Raw genomic sequence first — 22605 nt, 5'->3', positions numbered from 1 at the left:
GGTCATCCCAAATCTCACTGAGGAAATCTCAGCCTCATACATCTTCTGTGCAGTTCAAGAAAAGAGATCCCAGTCAGTGCACATGCTGCACCCCTGAGGGCTGAGGTCCAGAGTGGGCATGAAACCACTCCAGCCCCTGGCTGAGGAACTGCACAACGCCAGCTCTGACATCCAGGAACAGGGGATCAGCAGGGCACAGTGTCCATGAGCAACCAGGACCTTCTGCCAGCCTCACCCCTTCAGAGAGCATGCACGAGTTCCAAAACCTCCCTCCCCTTTTCCCAGTGGCAGCCATAGAGATTCTTGTAACCTACAAACCCTTGTGACCATCCCATATCCTTATAAACTGCACCTCGGTGTGAGATGGCTTGCGAGGGAAATTCTCTCCTGGTGGAGAATTTCCATGTGGTGACACTTTACTGTGAGTGAGACCATCAGAACAAGCTTTGCTGTCATGTGGGACCTGGAAATGTATTCTGAAAATGTCCTCTTGGACATGGGGAGGAAATAGAGTAACATCCAAGACCTCATCTGTAGAAGCTGCAAGATCTGGGCCTTGTGGATCCATGCCCCATGGTACTGTGCTCACAGAAGGAGAGGGGAAGGAAAATGCTTGGCAATCAGGAATCTGGAGGAATGTGCCCTGGTGCCACATCTCTGGCATGTTGCAGAGATATCAGACACCCTCTCTATGTTGCATCGCTTCATTTGCACCTTTCCTCCTGTCCACAGACTGTGTTGGACCCAGCAGGAAACACCAGACTCCACCTCTACTGCATCCACAGAGCCGTACCTGCTGCATGCCAGGTCTTCATTCCCACTCCTCTGAAACACAGGGAGTAACTGCCTGGTTCCCAGTGCTGTCCTTGGGCTGCACCTGACACCTGGAGGACTCTGCCAAAGGGGAGGCTGAGAGGGAGCCCATCTCTCTTGGGAGGTTTCTCAGCTGATGGAAAAACACTGGTGTGTGTTATGGCTGAGTGAGAAATACTTTTGTCATCCTAAAGATTCTTCTGAGTGTAGAAAAATGTTCTGTTTTGCTGTGGAGCAGGTGTCAGGCTTCTGAAAGTTTTTCCAGAAGGAAACTGGAGCATCTTGCAGAGCCCCAACCTCTCATCATTTTCCTGCCTAAGCCTGGGAATTTTTGACCTAGTTTTCTGGCACCCAAAGCAGAGAATCCAAGTGCAAAGTGAATCACCTCGTTCCAGAGCCCAGGAGAGCATCCCTTTGGCTTAGAGCAAGGATGTCTGCTGTGGACATTCATCTCCCAGGTGACTGCTCTATCACCTGGGGGGAAGTTGTCATTCAGAGGAGAAAGTCTGTGTGAGAAGGGCTTGAGAAACCCTTCCTGCCACCCAGTGATGATCACAGGGGCCTTGACTGTCTACCCATTGTTCTGTGGGTGCTGGGGCTTGTTCTGCACTGTGGCAAGGACCCAGGCTAACTGGGACATCTTAACTCACTTCAGCCCTGAAGGCTGAGCCCAGAAGTGCCAAGTGCTTTGTGGGTGAGTTTGTCAAGTGAGAGAGGAAAAGGAGTCCTTCCTGCACTTGGAGTTTGTGGGCAATCTCTGGCCCTTGAGCTGTTGGCAGCTACATCATGTAGTGTGAACTTGGGCTGCTTTGCACTGCCCTGGAGCCTGAAGAGGAGCCAGGTGGGTTCCTCTTACTCTCCCTGTCTCACTTGGATCACAGGCTTTGATTGGAAGCTGAGGAGCCTTGCCTGTGTACAGCTGGTTCAGAAACATGCTGACAGCTCGGCTTTTTCAAAGCAAAACCCTCCTGTGAGTTATTCAAACCATAACTGTAGTCTGGAGGATAGTTTTCTTGTCTGAGTGAATATTAAGGAGATAGGGACAGGCCTTTGTTTGCAGGTGGATGGTTCTCTCCCCTGAGCTGATCCAAAGCCTCCTCTGTGCTGGCAGGCTCGGGGAGCCGCTGGCTCGGACAGGCTGAGCCAGGAAGGTGCTGAGCCTCCAAGCAGGTGCTGTGCAGTTGAGGGAACACTCTGTCAATAGACAGGAGGACAGTACAATTATATTTTGTCCTCAACTATCGACACAGTGGCTCCTAAATGCCTCCTCTCTCTGTGTTATCTTCACAGGTCACCTTGGTATTCAGATGGTCTGCGACAGAGGAAGCATGAAGGGAGGAGGCTAAGTGCCAGTGGTGGAAGTCACACTCTAAAGGTGATCTGCTGTGACCCAAAATCTTTCTCACATTCTTTGCCTTGCTTCTGATAGAGAGGAAGAAACTCTTCTTCTCCACACAGTGTCTGTAAAGTCCCAGCAAGTTATTTCCCTCCAGAATGTAGTTTTCAGCTCCAGGAAACTTCTTACCTGCTTCCCATGTGGAAAGTGGCTGAAGGATCAGTCCCATGGGTGTACTTGGCTCTGCTGCTGGGATCATGATAATTAGGTTACTGGGTTTGGGCCCATTTGCAGACCCATGCAATAATCTCTCTCACTTAGATTTTTCTAATTAGATATTTTTCCTCTGTCTGATTCTCTGAAGTTGCTCAGAAGTGTAGAGGCAGAGGATGTGGTCTGTGTGTGCTGCTGGATGTGATCAGTCTCTGTGTTAAATACCACAGTGCCAGCATGTCTTAAGTGGCTCTTTTTTCACACACTCATCTCTGCTGCTGGTAAACCTGTTCCATTCTGCCTTGAGCTGTTTTGGAGGCAGGTTACTGTGATGGGAGTCTGGAAATAGGAATGACTGGTGAGCTTTCCTAATGGATGGGGTCTGCTCTTTCTGCTTTTGTGCCGGGTTGGGCTCTGCAGTGCCTTAGGTCTTATGAGGGAGCGTCTTTCTCCACCAATGGACAGGCTGTGCTTCTCATCCCCATCACTGCACACCAAATTCTTCCTGAGTAGCACTTAGACCTGAGGATTTCCATGTTTGCAGTGTGCTCCTCTGCTCTTCACATGCACACAGAGCTGTAGGATCACCTCCCACCTTAAGCCACACTCAGGGACTAAGTGGAGGCAGCAGCTAAAAATGAAAAGGCAATCTGTGTAAGTATGGGAGGAGGCAGACCTTCAATCACAATAAATTAGAAGATCTGGGGTATAAAAACAAAAAAATTAGTGAAAAGTAGCAAGGAAACATGCATGGCTAGCAGGGAAGGGCAGTAAGAGGAATATTTGAAGTGAAATGACGAAGTCTGCATCCAAGCAGGCTGCAGAACACCCGCAGCATGTGTGGGAAGCCTTGCCAGGGCTGATCTGGCAATGACCAGCTCTGGTTTGGCCATGGCCAGCAGTGAATATATACAGGTCCAGCTTCCCTTGTTGGACCTGACTTGAGATTTCTCTCCACTGATCTAGCAAATGTTTTCCCTAAAGCAAACCCCTGGTTCATCTGAATCCTTGCTGCTTGGCACCATCTTGACCATGGTGTGCACAACTGCTTCTGCTGTGCCAGTTCTATGTGGGCTGCTTCAGTGGCATTTTAGGGCTAATTAATACCTTTTCATTGGTGCCCTGGGTTGCAGGTGCTGTTTGAACTTTCCTCTTCTCCACAAATGACTGTGACAGGCCATGGGCACTGAAGGTGAACAGGGGAGCTGTACAGGACTGCCTGTACAGGGCAGGGCAGGCTGTGACTGGGGAAAGAAATAGAAATAGAAATAGAAATAGAAATAGAAATAGAAATAGAAATAGAAATAGAAATAGAAATAGAAATAGAAATAGAAATAGAAATAGAAATAGAAATAGAAATAGAGACTACAGTCCCTATTTTGCACCTTATGGTCAGATTCTGGGTGTCTGATGGGGCTGTCAGATACATTCATATTTTTTTTATTTAGGTGCAACTCCTGTCTCACCCTTTTTTTGTGTGTTAAAAGAGAGGGAGAAAGAATTAATGTCATGACCTCATCTTACTGCTCATGGTCATCTCTGGTTTGGTTAGTGCATGGCAGCATTTGCCCCTTGCAAAGTGGGGGGAACAGCAAACTACACCTCCCTTGTGTTTCTGCAGCAATGGGCTGTAGCTGACCCTTGTGCCAGGCTGTTGGTAGGGGAATCCTATCAGGTAGGACAGGTATTAGAGGTTTTCCAGTGTTATTTACCAGGAACATCCACTCAAAACCATGGGGAAGGCAGCACAGGAGGGAAGGGGTCATTCTGCTGTTTAATGAGTGTCTGCAGTGCTCAGTAAGTCACTGATTATTGCCCCTTGCTTAGGTCCCAGTCAAGACTTCTCTTTCCCATTGCAAGCATTTCCATCTTCACTGAGCATGTGAATTGTTGGTTTTCAGACTTCATTTACATGGGTTCTGTCACTGGCACCAAATGCCATTTTTGACATCCAAAACTGGCTGTGAACTTCCTGCTCCTGTAGCTGTCCCAGGCAGGAGCTGAGCACTGCTGCCCCCTCCCATGTGAACAAACCAGAGCCTTGTCCTTGTGCAGGGTCTGTCTTTCCCCACTCCCAGCCCTTCCTGTGCATGTCCCACTGTACCAAGTCCTGCCTCCAGAGACTTTCCAGCCTGTGCCAGACATCCAGCTGACCTGCTGCCCTTGGGGAGGAGCCTTTTTTCCACACCACAGAAGGTTCTGTGTGTGTGAGCAGTGTCAGTGGCTGCCAGCAGGAACAGCAGCAGCACATGTGGAGATCCAGCCACATGTAGGGATGGTGTGAAATAAATAAGATCCTGAGGACTGAGGCACCCATGCTGTATATATTCTGAGGAAGGAATTTTGCGTGGTGGTTTCGTGGGTCAGCTCTTGCCGTGCCCTGTGGTGCCTGTTTGCAGCTGCAGCATCCTGGATGCACTCCAGAAGTGCATCTTCAAGTTTATCTCGTTCCAAAAAGGATGTATTTAATGAACTTCAGTGTGACTAAAAGCACAGCAACTGCAGAGGACCAGGCATGTCTCCAAAAGCACCTCCTGAGCTGCTCTACAGCACTGCTGGGGATGTGCCCTCCTTGCCTTGCCCAGCCCTGCTGCTCCTGTCACAGACACTGTCTGGAGACCTCAGCTGTACCCCCTTTGGGGAAAATCCACAGGTCTCTAGCAGCAGCAGTATCAGTTTGGAAATTTTATGGTCAGCTAAAATACTGGGCACTTCCCCTTGTAATATTGGAGGGGATGAGAAATACACAGTATCAGTATAGTATTTATATACATTTCATGTAGACAGCTTTCCAAGGGTAATCATCATCACAGAATCCTCAGAAGTATTCTGTATCTCATAAAGTATTTCTGTATTTCTATTTGATGTCTTTCACTAAAGCTCTGGAATAAAGTAAATAAAAATAGTTGCTAATAATTGCACATGGCACAAATTATGACATTGTGAGGACAGGTTGCCCTGAAGAAATACATTTGAAAAGCTTTAGGAAAGAGGTGTAAGTCTCGAGATCTGAAAACCAAAAGCCTTTGCAACAACAGACAAAGGAACTGTTCTATTTAGTTAATGAAGGTTAATTTTAAAAGCATTCCCATCCCAAGATCTTTAAATTATTAAATGTTGAGACACTAGACATAAGACAGAAAACACTGAACTTAAAGCTGCACAAACTCAGGCAATGGGTAAGGCAGACTTCAGCTGTGACAGGACTTAATCATTAGAGCAATTTACTGTGCATTATAGAGGATTTTCTATGCATGAAATCTGTATCTGCCCTGGAACCACTGTGCTCATTACAGGACTTGCTGGTGGAGGTTTCTGGCCTGGTACTGCAGGAAGTTGGACTTTACCATCCAAGCAGTACTTTCTGAACATCATATCCATGAATCTCTGCACATGAGATTCTTACTGTTACATCCTTATTAACAGTTACTGAGGTGGCTTTCTCTGATGGCTTCCTTGTCATTAGCTGTGAGGCTATTCCTAATCTGGTCACCCTTCCAGGACATGCTAAACACTCAGCCATTTTAGGAACCCTTTGAAAATGGAACATTTAAGAGTTAAGCTGCCATGGGGACTCAGGCACCAAACCATTATTTCAGATTACACAGTTCAAAATGTTTATCTGCAAAAGTCCTCTGCTAACAGCACAGAAGTGTGGCCTCCATAGGTACCTCGGTCCTTCCTCATAAATCCCTTCCCTGCCTATGGGCAGTTGCCCAGCTCAGGGTGATTCTTCCAGGATGTGAGGATGAGCCTTGTCCAGGGCCAGTGTTCACCTCCAGCTGGGGTGCAGCACCTTGGCCCCAAACTGTGACACTGAAACATCACCCATGAGCAGCCACCATGCTGCCCTCAGGTAGGGGTTTATCCTGCATGCTCAGAATGAAATTGAAACCATGATCCCTGAAAATAAACCATCTTCACATCTCAAGCCCAGCAAAATCCTTTACTCTAGTGGCCTTCTGTTAATTGCCATATTAGCCTGTGGCCTTCTCTGAGAAGCAACAAGAAATGTGACTCTGAGTGAGATTTTGTCCCGTTTTACCACTAACAACGAAAACATTCTGTGGCAAGAGGCAGTTTAAGACCTCTGCTCCAGTCTAACTCACTTGTATTTTTATTTCCGTACATTCCCATGGCCTTGTCAGATCCCAGAGCTGAGCTGGGGAAGGATGGAAAGGGAGAGCTGTGCTGGGATGGCATCACTTGAGCGGGATAAGGTCCCTTGTCACAGCTGTTCACCAGGGAAAGCACAGATTGGTCACTGATGTATAATAAAGTACTCCCTGCACTTCCCCTTACAATGCAGCATTGGTTTTCACACCCTAACTTTTTTTCTTTTTTTTTTTTCTGGCTTTGCTTTGGTTTCCAGGGGTTTTTGTTGCCTTTTTTTTATGGTCTACCAAACATTTCTATTCAAGGGTTACCACCTTTCATTTCAGTTGGGAATATGACTGGCATGGCTCTTCCTTCCTTTTAGCTCCAGCCTCCTTGGGAAGACCTACTAAAACATTTTGGCTCTTCTTCAGTTCTTATCACTTGTCTGTTTTGGGATAGTTTCCACGAGTGGATGCATCTTGTTCTGTTCCCCATTTCTAGGGAATGAGCTCTGTCTGCATCAGGAGTATGTAAATCCCTGGCAGTGCTGTTCATCCAGCCTGGGGCCTTTTAAAGCTTACAGAAAAATCAAATATGTCCACTTTGCTAAATAAATTCTTTTTCACTTCTAGGTCCTCCTATAGAGCCCCTGGAGCCAACCAGGCCTTTACCAACTCTTCCTGTTCGCAGAATTCACTCCACTTCGGAAAGAAAACACGAGAGACATCCACGACCTCCCAGTCCTCCTCTGGGTGATAGGCCAGCTCTCCCTGGCTCCAAACCAAACATCTGTGATGGCAACTTTAACACTGTGGCTCTCTTTAGAGGAGAAATGTTTGTTTTCAAGGTACCAAGAATTCCCACTTACCCATGAGTCTTCCCTTCATTTTATTGCTGGAAAAGATTAATAGAAGTATTTGGTAGTGAGATTTGAAATGTCTGTAAAAAAAGCTTCCTTCCTCTAAGGGTGATGACTGAGCAATATTGGAAAGAAGTGTGAGCAGACTGGCTCTGTAATATTTGGAAACAGTGCCTGATGGGATTTACAAAATGCTCAGGCATCCTGTGCTCCAAAATGTGAACTGGGTGCATTGGCAGAGAATTCAGATGCCACCAAGACTGAGAGGAGCCACCTGTAAAGCCAGGAAGCAATACCAGGACCATGGGTAACCATAGAATCCTAGAGTTGGGTTGGGTTGGGAGGGACCTTATCGACCACCTTGTTCCACCCCCTGCCATGGACATTCCACTAGACCAAGCCCCATCCAAGCTGGCCTGAAACACTTCCAGGGATGGAGCAGCCAGAGCTTCTCTGGGAACAAGCCTTATTGTCTCAGAGGTGACATGCATGGAACTGGGGCTTTGGGATCTCTCAGCCTACCTGGGGAGTTTGAGTCAACCTTTCCTGTAAGCTACAGCCCTTTGCTCAATAACCCATTAGAGTACCTTGGATAGGGACAGCCATCATCCCATTCCCAAAATACCAGTAGCTTTCACTCTGCCCAATGGGTGTGAAGTGTGGAAAGGGACATACTGAAGGTTATTAAATGGACCACATCAGTTGCAGAAGATTCCTGAAATGAAACTAGTTGAAGGTTGGGATGGTATCTGGGAGAAGTCTCAGCTCCTGTCCTGCTCATGCTCATCCCTGAGCATCCACTGCAGCTTTAACTAATGATCAAATATCTAAAGGGATATTTCATAACTCCTTTGTGCCTTTAAACCCTGTGTGTTTCACACAGTCACCAGGTGATGTTCACGCTGTCTTGCTCTCCTGGGCTTCAGGAGCTGAGCTTCAACTGAACCAGGACAAGCGTGACACCTCAGACAAGACATGGAGAGGTCACAATGCTCACAGCTGTGGACTCAATTCCCCCCTTGCCCTTTTTCCTCTCCTTCTTTACACCCTTTTTCACAGCACCATCAATCAGCATCTCCCCCTTTGGGCTGCCATCTTCCCCCCACAGCGCTTCCCACACTGCAGACAGTGTTGGGCTGGGTTGGAGCTGTCACCTGAAGCAGGAATTTTGTCTGTAATGGTTGTGGGGCCTAGGCAAGGATTGGCAGTGCTGGATGATGGACCCAGCCAGGTCTGACTACAAGACAAAAATACTCAGTCTCAAGAGGCTTCTGGTTTCCTCAGGATCGCTGGTTCTGGCGTCTGCGCAACAACCGTGTGCAGGAGGGTTATCCCATGCAGATTGAGCAGTTCTGGAAGGGCCTCCCTGCAAAGATCGACGCAGCCTATGAACGCTCTGATGGCAAATTCGTTTTCTTCAAAGGTACAGTACAGTTCAGTACAAGCCAACCACTCCTGCCTCACCTCAGGCTGCTTTTATGGCATGAAAATGGTGGAAACAGGTACGCTGCACCCTTGTCCTTTTCCAAGGGAGCACTTCAAGCAGACACTGATCCTTAAAATACAGTTCAGTGTGGGCTGGCCTTGCCAGGACAATCTCTGCATAGAGTTAATGTCAATTAGGGGAAGTTGGCTTTCATGTGATAACAAGAAACAGCTCCTATTGCCCAGGGAGTGCAGTCCCCTGCTTATCTCCTTGAACAACTTTTGCTAGGGCATTGAGGCCTCTCTGGGTGCAGGGCACTCCCAAACCTCATTTCTAGACAATTGTCCCCTAAAGAGACAAAATTATCAACGCTGTGCTGGGGCCCACTTCAGCTCCTTGTATGGTGACAGTGCCTGAACAGGATCCTCTAACTTGAGAGCAAGTTATGAGCAAGGAAGAGTGGCTGGAAAGCATGGCAGGTATAAACCACAGAACCTGGGCTTCTGGATTTGTGTCTGCAGCTTCAATACCTCAGTTTTCTAAACTGTTCTAAAGCTTGAGAGGCTCAGGGAAAGGCAATAGGAATGTCTGAAAAGCTTGGGCTGATCAACACCTCAGCCTGAGCAAAGGATAGCAGACGGGGGATGAGACAAGTTCTTGAAATCATGAGAAGGTAAATGGGAAAGAGCTGTCCAACAGCTCTCTCAAAATAAGAGCGGAGGAGCATCAGATGAAATAAGGTTTCAGATTCAAAATGAAGTGGAGGAGCAGCTTTTTCACAGATTACAGTTAAGCCTGGAAGCCCTCAACATGCTGCAGTTCACTGCTGTTGGTTTAAGTTCACATTGATCCAACTCCTAACAGGCCAATCTATTTGTTGTTTGTGTCCCCACTCACCTCTAGGAGATAAATACTGGGTTTTTAAGGAAGTGACAGCAGAGCCAGGCTACCCTCACAGCCTGGTGGAGCTGGGGAGCTGCCTGCCCCGGGAGGGCATCGACACCGCGCTGCGCTGGGAGCCCGTGGGCAAAACCTACTTCTTCAAAGGGGACAGGTACTGGAGGTACAACGAGGACAAGAGAGCAACGGACCCAGGATACCCAAAGCCCATCACCGTGTGGAGAGGAATCCCTCAGGCTCCTCAGGGGGCTTTCATCAGCAAGGAAGGCTGTATGTGTCTGCAGTCATTACACCTGTTAGATTGGGAAGAGCTGGTCTGTGCTGGGAGCTGGGCGGTTGGATGTGGAGTGCTTTCAGTATTTTCTGATCCAAGAATCAAGTCTCAGAAGCCCTGGGATCACCTGGGCTTTTTGAGCAGCAGCAGTCTTAGATCCTTCCTGACCCTCATCCCAACCCACACACCTCCTCAGCTGCTAAACCACATTGTGACAATCCAGCTCTGTGGGAATGGGACGTTTTCTGCTGCAAGAGACCCTACCCAGTTTTTCCTGGGCCCAGGTTCTGAGGATGCTGGAATTTACATTTCCTCCTAATTCACCTGTAGTGAGCTCTGGCTCTCTGCTAAAGGCTCCAACCTGTCTGATGTCAGCAGTTAGCCTCGAAGTTGTGCTCTGAGTAGGGGCTTGGGGCTCCAGAGGCTCCTTCCAACATGTTTCTTCCTTTGAATTGGAGATTTCTTCCTCCAGTTAGGGAAAGAGCCAGCAGAAGGGGCTTGTGCCATTGAGGCTGTGTTCAAATCTGGAGCTGTGGTGTGAGAGGAGGGCTGTAGGGCTGGGCCAGGCTGGAGGATGGCAGTGAGAGCCAGCCAAGCTGGGGCACAGTGCAGACCAACACTTTCACCACAGATCTCTTCTGTTCTCTTTCTTTTTCTCTAATAACTTGAGAGTCATTAGAAAATGGGTCATCTGGGGAGAGGGAGGTGCTTCAAACAACATGTAGCATAAAGCATCACCCTTTTATTAGCTGCTCCTTAACACAGGCCAAATGTTTGGGAGTCTGGCAAAAGGACTCATCTTGCTCAGCATTTGCTCCCTCAGGCTGAATGAACAGAAACCTGGTGTTCTTCCAAACACTGTCACACCCGGGCACAAGCTGGCACCCTGCAGATGATGTTAATCACTTGGTAATAATGAGCACATATTTACAGATGCTTTGGTAACTCACTGCAGAACCCTTCCCTTAAAGTCAGTCGGGTTTTCTTTTTTAATTCCCAGCTTGTCTTGGCCAAGGAGAATGGCGTTCCATGGGTAATGTTGAACACTCTAGCCAGAGTTACAGCTTCTCCTTTAAATCCCAGCTCCAAAACCACTTTCACTTTCCAATAGCTTGGGAATGCTCTGGATAAATCTGTTTTATTGACTTACTTAGTGGCCATCTTCAAGTTGTCCAGGTTCCCTTAATGTCCTCCCACAAGCACAGCTCATTAACCAGAAATACTCTCTGTTTTGTCTCCTAGTTTACACCTACTTTTACAAAGGGAAGGAGTACTGGAAGTTCGATAACCAGAGACTGAGTGTGGAGCCAGGCTATCCCAGGTCGATCCTCAAGGACTGGATGGGCTGTAACCAGAAGGATGTTGAGCGGAGCAAGGACCGGCGCCTCCCGCATGATGACGTGGATATCATGGTGACAATAAATGACATGCCCAGCACTGTCAATGCCATTGCAGTGGTGATCCCCTGCATCCTGTCTCTGTGTATCCTTGTCCTGGTATACACAATCTTCCAGTTTAAAAACAAAGAGGTGCAGCAAAATGTTGTGTACTACAAAAGACCTGTCCAGGAATGGGTATGACACAGCCCGCTGCACATTTCAACTCATTGAGCTGATGAGGACTATGGACACACACAATAAAGAGGAAAAAATGCATTGAAAAGCCTACCAAACAAAACTACTTCAGTGACCTACAAGTTTTGGACACCCTGGGATGGAAATAAGCAGGAAAACTGGAAAAAATACAGGCAGGCAGCTTTGCAGTGTGGAGCCTCTTTCTTTTGTACTGCTTTGGTCACCTGCCGGTCGCGGTGCCATCCACCGGCTCGCTCTGCCAGCACCAGAGTCTTCAAGACAGGTTTCAACTGATCTGGGAAACTTCCTTCAGTTCCCTGCACCAGTGCTCCCTGTTAAACCCAGCATTCTCCAGTGTAGCTAAACCACCTCTGAACAGAACCATTTTTTTAATAGCTATCTCATAAATGAATTAAGATCATGAAATCTATGAACAAGAACAATTTCAGTGTCATAAGCAGAAGACATTCTGATGCTGAATCATTCTATAAAATCTTCTTAGATTATTAAAAAATCCAGGGATCTACCTGGATACGATTTTCCAATACCTGCTGGTCAGATGTTTTGTACATTCATAACTAATCAATGTTGCCACTCAGCACAGTGCACAAGGAACCACCGAGCACTCAAAGAGGTACTGGAGTGCGGAGCAGAAGCTCAAGAAGCACCAAACCAGACACCTGGCAACATCAAGCCCTAGGCTGGGACAATCTGAAGATAAAGTAATCGGGTCTTAAAAAAAAAAAAAAAAAAAAAAAATCATGGTTTTTGTTTTAGGAGCCACTCATGAAAGAAATATTTAAATGTCATGTAAGTTGGTTTAAGCTCCTGCCAGCAAGAACCCAGGAACCAATGTTTACCAAAATACCAGGAATGTGTATAGACAGACTACACTCTGCCTGTTAAGACACTGGGAAAAGATGAGTTGTTGTTCTGTGGCATGTGTAACTAGATTGTGGAATTTGTATGTTGGGTTTCAGGAGAATGGAAATGTTTGTTTGGAGTGAGGTCGTCATTATATTTTGCTGAAATAATCAAGGTACAGTAAGAATTAGGCCTGTTTACAAAACTAAATCCAACCCCTGTAGATGTTACAAACATTGTATGCCTTCAGAATTTGGGGGTTTGTTTTGCTCACTTCTTCACAGGCAAATATTTGGCAAGGACCAAAGGAAGCATGCCACACAGTAGAATGAGTTTACCACGTTTGACAGAGCCATAAAAATCAGGTAAAGGCAAGAAAAATACCTTAACTTTCAGCTAGTGACTTTCCACAGGTCTCTTCCTACAACAGTAACTTCTGCTTGTCCCTCTTACAGTTGAGAGTGGTTCAGGACATTGTGCCCTAACCACAAACTTTTGATTTTCATGTTGATGCTGATATTTTTACCATGTTGAATAAGAGTGGAAGAGTCTTTTGCAGTCCAGCACTGTACAGAAGTGCCATCCATGTCAGCACAGGAATTGCTTTGCCCGCTCACCATGGGGAACAGGTGATTAACCTAAACCCTCTGCCTATAACTGAATTTTATTGAATGCAGTGGAAGTGCGATGCACAGATTGTCCACTTAGTATAGAAAAAGTACAGCTTTGTAATGTCAGCTCTGAAAAAAAGCCCCAAGGACAACAAACACATTAAAAGTATTCCTAATTACAATGAGGAACAAAGCAGCAGAGAGATCGTTAGCATTCCAGATTGCTAATTAGCACTCAAATATTGCTCTGGTGAAGCAGGATAGACACATAGATTTGTCTGGTGAAGCCCACTAGGACTGCATTAACATGTGGTCTCAAACTGTATTTTGTCTTTCATATCTGATTTCCATAGCCAAGCTGTTTATTGTGTTTAAACATAAACTATTACCAACATATTACAAAGTAAGTGAGAAGCTCGTAGATGCGAAACTTTGAACTGTAGTGACAAAATGTGCTAACGTCTCATGATGAGTGAAGGAGTGCGAAGGACCAAACGAAATCAGAGCTACTGATCAGACACCCCCACGCTACTCCGCGTTGCTCTGTGTACCAGAGGTGTGGTGGGACACACCTCGGTCTCATCTGTACGCTGCCATCTCGCCAGGACTGCAACAGCCCAAACCTTGGAGCAACTTCCAACAGCCATCATTAAAAAAAAAATATATAAAAAAGAAATTTACAATGGAGAGCAATGTCTGGGTTTGTTTGTATTTTGTCCCCCCTGCCCCAAAGGTAGGTTTTTGGCCTGCCCAAGGAACGAGCTGTTCAAGCAGCGCAGTGCCTGGGTGGGCAGGAGGCTGAGCCCTGTGCCTGGGGTGTCTGCAGCAAGGTCAGCTGCTGCCCTGGGCTGCCAAAACCCAGCCTCAGCTGCTGCTCCACAGAGCCACAGAAACACCCCGGGGCCTTTTCTACCTGCCCTGTACTTGGCTCCTGGGACAGGTGTTACATATTGGAGTTTCCAGGGCGTGAGGTATTCCAGGAGGTGTTCAGGGGGTGAGAACAGCCCTCTGCATCCACAGAGGGCTGCAGAGGTGGGAAGCAGCTTTCCTCCAGCATAATCCCATTCATTATCACTTCTGATAAGATCAGCCCCTGGCCGGTCCTGGGATAACTTGGATCTGGGCACAAACATGTTTTTTTATGTAAGGGAGTTCCCAGCCCTGAGCTCTTTGCTGGAATCCTGTGCTGTGCTACAGGAGCACTAGAAGCACTGGACTCGCTGCCCATCAGCCTGGCCAAAGCTCTCTGTGGGCACGGGCTGTGTTCCAGCTCCTGTCCAGAGATGCAGGACACATTGTTCCCCCAGGGGAGCAGGGACCAGCAGTGCTAATTCAACTCTAATAAGCAAAAGGCTGTTGTGTGTTACTGTGATCCTGTCCTACAGCACGGGGGCTTTGGACAGACCAGGGACCTTGGAACACCCTGGACAAGCTGCCAGCCACACTCACTGTACTGCACTCTATATCCCATTTGGGTTTTTTTCCAGTTTGTGACTACCTTGAATAATTTCATTACCATTCAGGCTCATTGTCACAGGAAATTTAGATGTTTGCTGGGATACTTGATCACTACATTCACAAAAGCTGGTTCTCCACTAAGATAGATTTATTCCTAACTTTTAACAAGTCATTAAACCTCAAATTCTCCAATCTGTGAGGACTCGGAGGTTTAGAAACCTCTGTAAAGGATCCTGACAAGTTTTTGGCCTGTAAAGCACACACAGCTACACACCTACAGACTTTCTCACTGAACCCAGAGTTACGAGACTTTCATTTCTCCTTCCTGTCACATTCACTCCAGCCTTTTTCATAGGATCACCTATTTGTCCAGCATTCCTTTAGTTCCTCTGATCATTCCTGCAGCCTTTCCTGAGGTCACAAGTTGCCTTCCACTGCCTGATGACAAAGGTGCCAGGTTGCATTAGCCATGGTACGTAACCCAGACCTTTGTAGCTCACCAATTTCATTTTCAAGACTCCAAAGAACCCATAGGAACACAGCTCTGTTGACATAAAATTTTATTTTATTGACTATTCCTTAACACCTTTTGGCATCATCACCACACATTCTGTGCTGCCCTGGAGATGAAAGCACATGGTCAGTCAAGGGCTGCACTGTGCTTGTTCCCCAGGCTGTCATGCCAAGGGCCTGCCACCTGGAATCTTGTCATTCTGGAACCCTTCACCTGGTCTCCCATTTCACCCTTGCTGTGCTCAGCCTCCTCCTCACCACCCTGCTCCTGCCAGCTCTGGCACTGCAGGACAGGATCTCAGGGCAAGCAATGGGCAACAGCATGAGAATTTCACCCCTCCTTTCCCCAGCTTCTTTTGGAGTTTGAGACCCAAAAGTTAATGTAGATGAGCACTACCCCAAAATATCTATTTGCAGAAACATTTGGCAACTACTGTGCAACACTTGCATCTCATCTACACATAGTGCTTAGGACAAAGATGCATCATGGATTTACAGCTAAGGTTGCTTTAGGCAGTTTGGGCTTTGTTTTCCTAATTAGCTCCAGACAGTTTGCTTTCTTGACCATTACTGCAGCCAGAGCACGTCTGTCTCAATATGGACCTTCAGTCAGGAACGTGCTCTTGCATTGCTCAGAGTTCACCACTACTGGGTGAAATTTGGATGCTTAACCACAATGTGCTTCACTTCACACTCAGCTGCACTGAATTTCCCTTTCAATCCAATCCTCACACTCCACTAGTCAAAGTAAATCAGTATGGCCAAAATTCCCTGCCCTAATCCACCGAGTTTCCTTAACCAGACAAGAGGGCTTCCCTCATTCCATGGGATCACTCACCCAAGGTCCTGCCAAATGCCTTTTGAAGTACAAGAGATCTTCTTCCTATCCCTGAGGACTCTTAAAGAGCTGCAGAGGTCTTCTGGGACACAACTTGCCACTGGAAACACCACTTTTGTCCTCTGTCATGATCCATGTTTCTAAATCCATTCTTTATTAGTTTGTTTTCCTTGTACACAGTCCATCTCAGAATTCCCACAGACCCATGTTTAAAACAGGTATCACATTTGATCCACCCAAGAGCTGAGCCCTGTGAGGTGGCCAAAGAGAAGCAGCTTCTCACTCTAAATACTGAGACAGGCTGAAAGGAGGAGACCTGGAGTCAGTGGGCCAAGACAGGTGGTGCATGGTATCAAAGGCTTGATGTCTGATCACAGATGATCATGGCAATCTTTATTTCCAAGTTTAAGTGAGTAACCTTTTATCAGCCAAATCTAAGAAATAACAAAGCCTTCCCTAAACATCCAGACAGTAAAACAAAAATGGAAATTTACTCAATTTTCTACAAAGCCCCTGCGCTGAAAAGAGCTCTCTGCCCATATGGCCCTCAGGTGATCATTCCCCAAGGGAACTCAGCTGAGAGCAAGGCAGCTGTGTGGAGACAAGTGAGAGCTTCCTCTTACCCTCAGGATGGGAAATGGAGGCACTTCTATGCCTTCAGTGCACCCTCAGTGGGCAAGCAGGAAAGCAGCTGAAATGAGATATCACTGAGCAACAGCTGTGTAGAAAGAAATTACAATCTTCTGCCTGAAAGCAGCACCTACAGTTGCTTTCCATCTGGCACAGGCAGAGCTCTTCATAAGGAAGCTCCCAAATCTGTAGCCTCTGACTGACTGCTTAGAACCGTGTTATTTAACTTTTGTCTCCAAGGTTAAAGACAAATAGATAAGGTGGTCCAAATCTATTTGGATTTTTCTAAGTTTTCCCATTGTAGGAGGTGAACCCCTGCAGGACAAATTAAGCCCACAGGCAACAGTGAGCCTTTTGGGCCCTCCTGCAGGTGCCTCAGAAGCAGCACAGGTGACATCAGGTCAAACATTGCTCCAAGGACTCCCACACTGCAGTTGTTAAAAGCCCATGGACTGACACTGAAAAACTCCAGTTTTCATCCAAGCTGATCACTTCAGAAACACCATCCCATGGGAACAGCTGCAAGTCAGGGCAAAAGAGCAGGTGATGACTTTTGAATTATTTTGTGGCAAGTAAACTACTGTATTTTTGGTACTGGACATACAAAGGGATCTTACATGTACCTAGAGCAGAAACACCACTCGAGCAGGAGTGTGGACAGAGAGGACAGCACATGTAGTGCCAAAACAAACTGCTGTGCAGCAGGACACTGGTGCAAGACTTAAGGCAAAATAATCTCTAGTGATCAACATCCAAGAGCCACAAGAGTAAATATTGTGGGGTAATTTGAGGAGCTCAGTTGGCATCACAAAATCAGAAAGCAGAGCTGAAGAACTGAGCAAAGGGATATAGAGCATTCCTTATTTGTATCTTATGCATGTTATTTGTCAGTTTTTGTGGTAACAGTTTACAAAAGATGAAAAAATTTGGGTTTGTAGCCTCTCCCTTGGGCCAGGCCTCCAGAAACACCATCAGAAGGTCTGGATGTCTGTGATCCAAAGTGCAGCTCAACGCTTCACTCCTTAGGAGCTTTCTGGGAAGCAGGAACCAACACTGCTCATGTCAGGCTAAAAGACAAAACAGAAAGAAAGTTTAGTTGTGCCAGAGTGCAGAAGGCATTTCAAAATACCAGCTTCAGTCAGTTCTCACCTTCTCATTACAAAGGCACAGAAGAAATTTCCCTTCCTAGGAAAGGACCTATGAAAAGAGGGAAGCCAGACATTGTGGCTGCTAACAGCCAGACCTCTCAGGCTGGCAAAGGCAACATGCATATTCAGCCTGGCCCAGGCTCGGAGTAGGCTTTATTCCAGCTCTGATACTCTCAGAGACATCAAGACTTTCAACCCAAGCTGTAACAGGGCAAAGAATTCTTTAAAGGGTTTTCCACTGAACGAATTCCTTATGCCATAAACAATTCCCAGACTGTGGCTGAGAACTCAGCAACCAAGTTACAATGCTCAGGTAGTTCAGGAACACAACTTCAACACCACATCAGTGGTCCTCAGGGTTGTAACTCAAGGCCCAAAACCAGTTACCACAGGATAGTAATCTGTGCTTATGCCTAAATGTAAAACCATTTGCTTATGAAAAACATTTGTGTACATTAATGAATGGGGAAGGTCCCATATCATTACCACTCCAGACAGAAACTCCTGCCTCACATTTAAAAGTAACTTGGATAAAGCCTTTAACAAAAAAGTTTAAAAAAAAATTCAAGTTAGCAGTTTTAAATGTAAGAGGTTTAAGGCAGCAGCAGCTGACAAGTTCCACAGTTTTTCTGGCTCCAGAAAAGGTTACAGCAAATATCTGAAATACATTGAATAACTACAGTGATCGAAAGCCAAGATGGCAAACAAAATCACTGGTATTTTAACTTTTAAAATAAGATTTGTTTTAAAAAACCCATTCATGTCATGGCTGAGCACTGAACAGTTAGGGAAGAAAATCTGCCACCTGAAACAGATGTTAGTTCTCACAAAAAGGATTCTCATTGCAACAAAACATTCCATAACCCAGTGAGTAATTGCTGCCAGTAACCAACAAAAGGGAAGAGGAGTGAAAAAATGATAATTAAAGTGGATAGATCAATTGTGAAATCAGCTGCTTTTATAATACAATCTTGACTGTTTTGATCATGATTCTGCCTGGAGGTGGATCCTCCCTACCTGTCAATCAGGGAATCCCTCATGTTGGTGGCAATGGTGCTTGGCTGAGCCTCGTTGAGCCTGAAGATGCTCTCGATGACAGAGAGCTCGGTGCTGGTGGTGTCCAGCCCACAGAAGGCGCACCAGTCGTTGACCACCATCCCCGCTGCGATCACCTCGCTGCCGCGGTTCACCGTCCCTGCCTGCCAGGACACAGCAGCCGTGAGCAGGAGCTGGCACAGCTCCTCACACAGCCCTGGCACAGGTCTTTGCTGGGTGGCTCAGCTCACACTGCTGAAGACAGGAACTCTGCCACCAGCAAGGTCCTGAAGGTGTCAGATAAAATGATTAATGATCAGCCTTGACTCTCTGGTGAGAAACTGGTGGCTTTCAGTGAAAGAGAATCCAATAAGCAGGAAGGATAACAGCATTCACACATCCAACTGAGTAGGCACATTCTTACTTAATCTTTTTAAACACTGGCTTCAGCCAAACCACAAACAGCCTCACATTCTTTATCTGCACAGTGTACACTATCCCAGCAGAGCAACATTTCAGAAGGCAGCTAAAAGCACTGAGTAGCTCATTCAGACTCAGGAAAGACAGGAAACCGTCTGGAAGACTTGGTTCAAGTCTTCTCCTCACCCCCCTCTCAGAATCACTTCACAGAATATGGGAGCCCCTGAGCTGGAGAAACATTGCAACTGAGTTGGGAGGGAATGGGAGGAGCAAATACTCCACAAATGCCTTACCACGAGTGGGACCTGCAGCAAAGAAGACAGCTCATCCTGGTCATCGATTGAAGTTTTGGGGTGCACGATTCCTCCTTGGTTACTAAAAACACAGTAACTTCCAACCAGCACCTGGTCTGCTACTGTTTGTCTGAACACCTCCACCTTCAGCACATCTGCCAGGATCTCTTCTGTCTCCTGCAAATGGAAGAGGATAAAACCTTTAGCTAAACAGTATTGTGGAGTGGGAAGTCAAGCTATTCCTGCACACAATCCTCAGCTGGGAGCCTCTCACACTGCACAGCTCATTTCAACCCAGCCATGATAACACACACAGCCAAGCTCCATAATCCACATGTTCCCACCTTCCTGTGTCACTATAAACACAACCTCATGCCTTTGCTGAGATATGCCCAAATCCCTCCTCTCTGCTGGGAGTACATCACTTGTATCAATTCTCAGCAAACCAGTCCTCTTTGCTCCCAATCCACTGGGACAAAATGGTCTTATGCTTCTCATAACTATATCAACTTCCTTCCTCTCTAGGTTTCACCATGAATTATTTTGATTTTTCTCTCTCTGGCCATCTTACTTTACTTTTTAGAAACATATAGTGCAAAGCCTTCTCCCATCCCCTTATTTTTCACTTTGCACTCCTGCCACCAAGTCACATTTCTTCATCACCTTTAGCACTAGCTGGAAGCAAACACTGTCAGGACACAACACATCTCTCTCAACACTGTTAAGGTACCAGTTCTCAGACATAAAATAGGAGTGACTTTGTCTCCCCTGCCCTTATTTCAAATTCCCATACAAGAACCTTCTACTTTTCTTCCAGCCCCCTGTAATGATGCTATTAGATGTAATGATCTCAGCTATGACATGCTCTGGCTCACTCAGCTGTAGCCTTTAACTCCTTCTGTGGTCCTCACTGCACTCCTCCTTACGCTCCTTATCAGACCTGTGCACACTCTAATTCACTCAATTTTATGCACCCAAAGCAAACTGCACACAATGATCACTGAATCACAGAATGGTTTGGGTTGGAGAGACCTTAAAACTCATCTCATCCCACCCCCTGCCATGGGCAGAAACACCTTTCACCAGACCAGGTTGCTCCAAGCCCCATCCAACCTGGCATTGGACACTTCCAGGGATGGGGCTTGGAGCTCCTCTGGGCACCCTGTGCCAGGGCCTCACCACCCTCACAGGGAAGAATTTCTTCCCAATATCCCATCTAACCCTGCCCTCTGGCAGTGGGGAACTGTTCCCCCTTGTCCTGTCCCATGCTACACAGGACTCCCCACTCCTTCCCTTCTCCAAAGCACATTCACCACAGCTGAGCTGGCCGGAACAATTCCAGCCTCAGTGTGGGCAGCAATTCCCAGCCCCACTCTGAATGTGGAAGCGTCCCAGAGCCCTGTACCCTGTCCAGATCCGGGTGAACCAGAGCCACATAGTCATTGCAGGTGGTGACATTGCCCAGAGCTGACAGCCGCTCCTCCACGCGCTGGATCCGCACGGAATCCGGGAGGCTGTTGCGGATGTGCTGCAGCTCTTGGTCTGTCGTGCTGCTTGGGACCAGCAGCCCGTGTCTGTTCCCTAAAATGACATAAAGAAATAGAATACAATTAAAAAAACATTTCCACAAGGTGTGTTAGCACTTCCCTCCTGTTCAGACATGGCTTGAGCTGCTCTTGCTCTGTGAGTTCCTTCCAAGCTCAGAATTCAGCCTAGGAGATGTAAAAATAACCAGCACCACAGGGAAAAGAAAAACCAGGCTGAAGCACCAAATGTGGGTGAATGGCACTATCTTTACTCCCTTCTCTCTTCCAGCAAGACTAAAGGAGGCCCAAGGCTCTCAGTGAGACACTTTACAAGGAACTCTCCGTGCAGATGCCATTTGCCCTACAAAAGGCCCGGTGCTACTGTTTGTGTGACTGTGGCAGCACGACGGAATGGTTAAAGGAACAAGTAAGCAAGAAGCTGTTCTGACATAAGAGGGTCTCACCAGGCACAGACTGGCTTTCCCCTGACTTTCACGTTCGCTAATGCCTCCCCCTACCCGGGCCGGCACTGAGGAGCAGTGGAGCTTCCCTGGCCCCGAGAGCAAACACCCTCCACCCCGGCTCCCGGGAAAATCTCTGTTTCCCCGTCCTTCGCAGAATCAGCCAGGTTGGAAAAGACCTTTGAAATCATCCTTCCTCCTCCTCTCACACTCGAGGCATTAAATCAACCCTCAAGGGCGAGCGGCGCTGCCCCACGGGCTCCCCGGCTCGGCTCAGCCCCCGCTGCGGCTCCGACCGAACCCGCGACCCTTCCCCGTTCCCCCGAGCCCCCCGGGGCTCCCTCCACCTCACATACCTACACACATTCTGCCGATGATGCGGCAGCCGGCGATGGAGGCGTGGACCACCGGGATGGTCCCGAAGAGCTCCCCTTCGAACACGCTGCAAGGAGAAAGCGCCGCGTCAGGGCCCGGCGGGGCTGCGGGCAGGGCCGGGCCGGGCCCCCCTCACCTGTAGAAGTTCTCGGAGCCGCCGATGGCCACAAGGCAATAAGCGTTGGTGAGCTTGGCGAAACAGCCCAGCTCGTTGTTGTTCTCGAAGCTGGCGCGGACCGCCATGGCAGGAAGGGGAATGCGAGCGGGGCTGGGAACGGGAATGGAGCCGGGAACGGGACTAAGAAGTGGACCAAGAACGGGAATGAGAACGGGGCTGGGTCCGGGAAGGAAGCCGGAACGGGGCCGAGAATGGGCCGAGAATGGGAACTGGGGGCGGTCGCGGTCGCGGCCGGGAAGGAGGCTGAAGTGGGAATGGGAAGGGGAACAGGCCGCGATGGCTCCGCGCGCCCCCGCCGGAACCACGAGGCGCCGCCGATTCCGCTTCCGGCGGGGGGCACGCGGGGCAGAGCGGCGCCGGAAGCGCTGGTGGGGGCCAGCGCCCCCAAGCGGCCGGGAGGTGAGAGCAGCCAGGGCGCGCCGCCGTGAGGGGGAGCGGGGCGGGACCTGCCCGCGAGCCACTGAGGGACCGAGCGGGACCGGCCCCGGCCCAGGAGGGACCGGCCCGTGGCGGCAGCACCGCCCCAGGCACCGCTCGGCAGCCCGAGCCCTGCCACGGCCCTGTGGGACACAACCCGTCCCCGTGTGCCCGGATCCCACCTGAGGCTGAGCCGGCCCGTGTTTCCTCACAGCCCGGAGAGGCCGCCACGGGTCCAGGTGCGGCATCGCCGTCCTTGTCCCTGGTGTCCATCATTCTCACCTGTACCAGGTGTGCCATGGCTGGCCCTGGCCGTCTGTGTAGCCATGCCCTGGTGCTCCCCGG

The 22605-nt window shown here is 48.1% G+C and overlaps 2 protein-coding genes across 2 annotated transcripts in view; one reads left to right on the top strand and one right to left on the bottom strand.

The window, feature by feature from the left end:
• MMP24 (matrix metallopeptidase 24) overlaps positions 1 to 13853 on the top strand; it is a 44334-nt gene extending 30481 nt beyond the window's left edge. The window contains exons 6-9 of the mRNA XM_005533281.2: positions 7093 to 7307; positions 8604 to 8742; positions 9649 to 9915; positions 11162 to 13853. Of these exons, the coding sequence (XP_005533338.1) occupies positions 7093 to 7307; positions 8604 to 8742; positions 9649 to 9915; positions 11162 to 11499 (959 nt within the window). The 3' untranslated portion in view covers positions 11500 to 13853. The remainder of the gene's footprint in view (positions 1 to 7092; positions 7308 to 8603; positions 8743 to 9648; positions 9916 to 11161) is intronic.
• Positions 13854 to 15908: 2055 nt separating this feature from the next.
• Positions 15909 to 22161, bottom strand: EIF6 (eukaryotic translation initiation factor 6). Its single transcript, XM_005533283.3, has 6 exons — positions 21802 to 22161; positions 21647 to 21732; positions 20709 to 20884; positions 19304 to 19480; positions 18573 to 18754; positions 15909 to 17474 (listed from the first exon to the last, which is right to left on the bottom strand). The coding sequence occupies exons 1-6, from the start codon at positions 21906 to 21908 to the stop codon at positions 17465 to 17467; spliced, it is 738 nt and encodes a 245-aa protein (XP_005533340.1). The 5' UTR covers positions 21909 to 22161; the 3' UTR covers positions 15909 to 17464.
• Between the last annotated feature and the right edge of the window lie 444 nt (positions 22162 to 22605).

The sequence above is a fragment of the Pseudopodoces humilis genome, chromosome 19, assembly GCF_049639895.1.
Source record: "Pseudopodoces humilis isolate 2021_Gansu_Grassland_sample_001 chromosome 19, ASM4963989v1, whole genome shotgun sequence".
NCBI classification, from domain to species: domain Eukaryota; kingdom Metazoa; phylum Chordata; class Aves; order Passeriformes; family Paridae; genus Pseudopodoces; species Pseudopodoces humilis.
The sequence above is the reverse complement of the archived record's forward strand: the minus strand, read 5'-3'. Positions and strand labels throughout refer to the sequence as shown.

Excerpts from the sequence above, each read along its gene's own strand:
- EIF6 (XM_005533283.3), bottom strand. The coding sequence starts at position 21,908 with ATGGCGGTCCGCGCCAGCTTCGAGAACAACAACGAGCTGGGCTGTTTC. Across the intron at positions 21,733-21,801 it reads GGCTCCGAGAACTTCTACAG|CGTGTTCGAAGGGGAGCTCT; the intron begins GTGAGGGGGGCC and ends TTCTCCTTGCAG. Across the intron at positions 19,481-20,708 it reads TTCACCCGGATCTGGACAGG|GAGACAGAAGAGATCCTGGC; the intron begins GTACAGGGCTCT and ends TTCCATTTGCAG.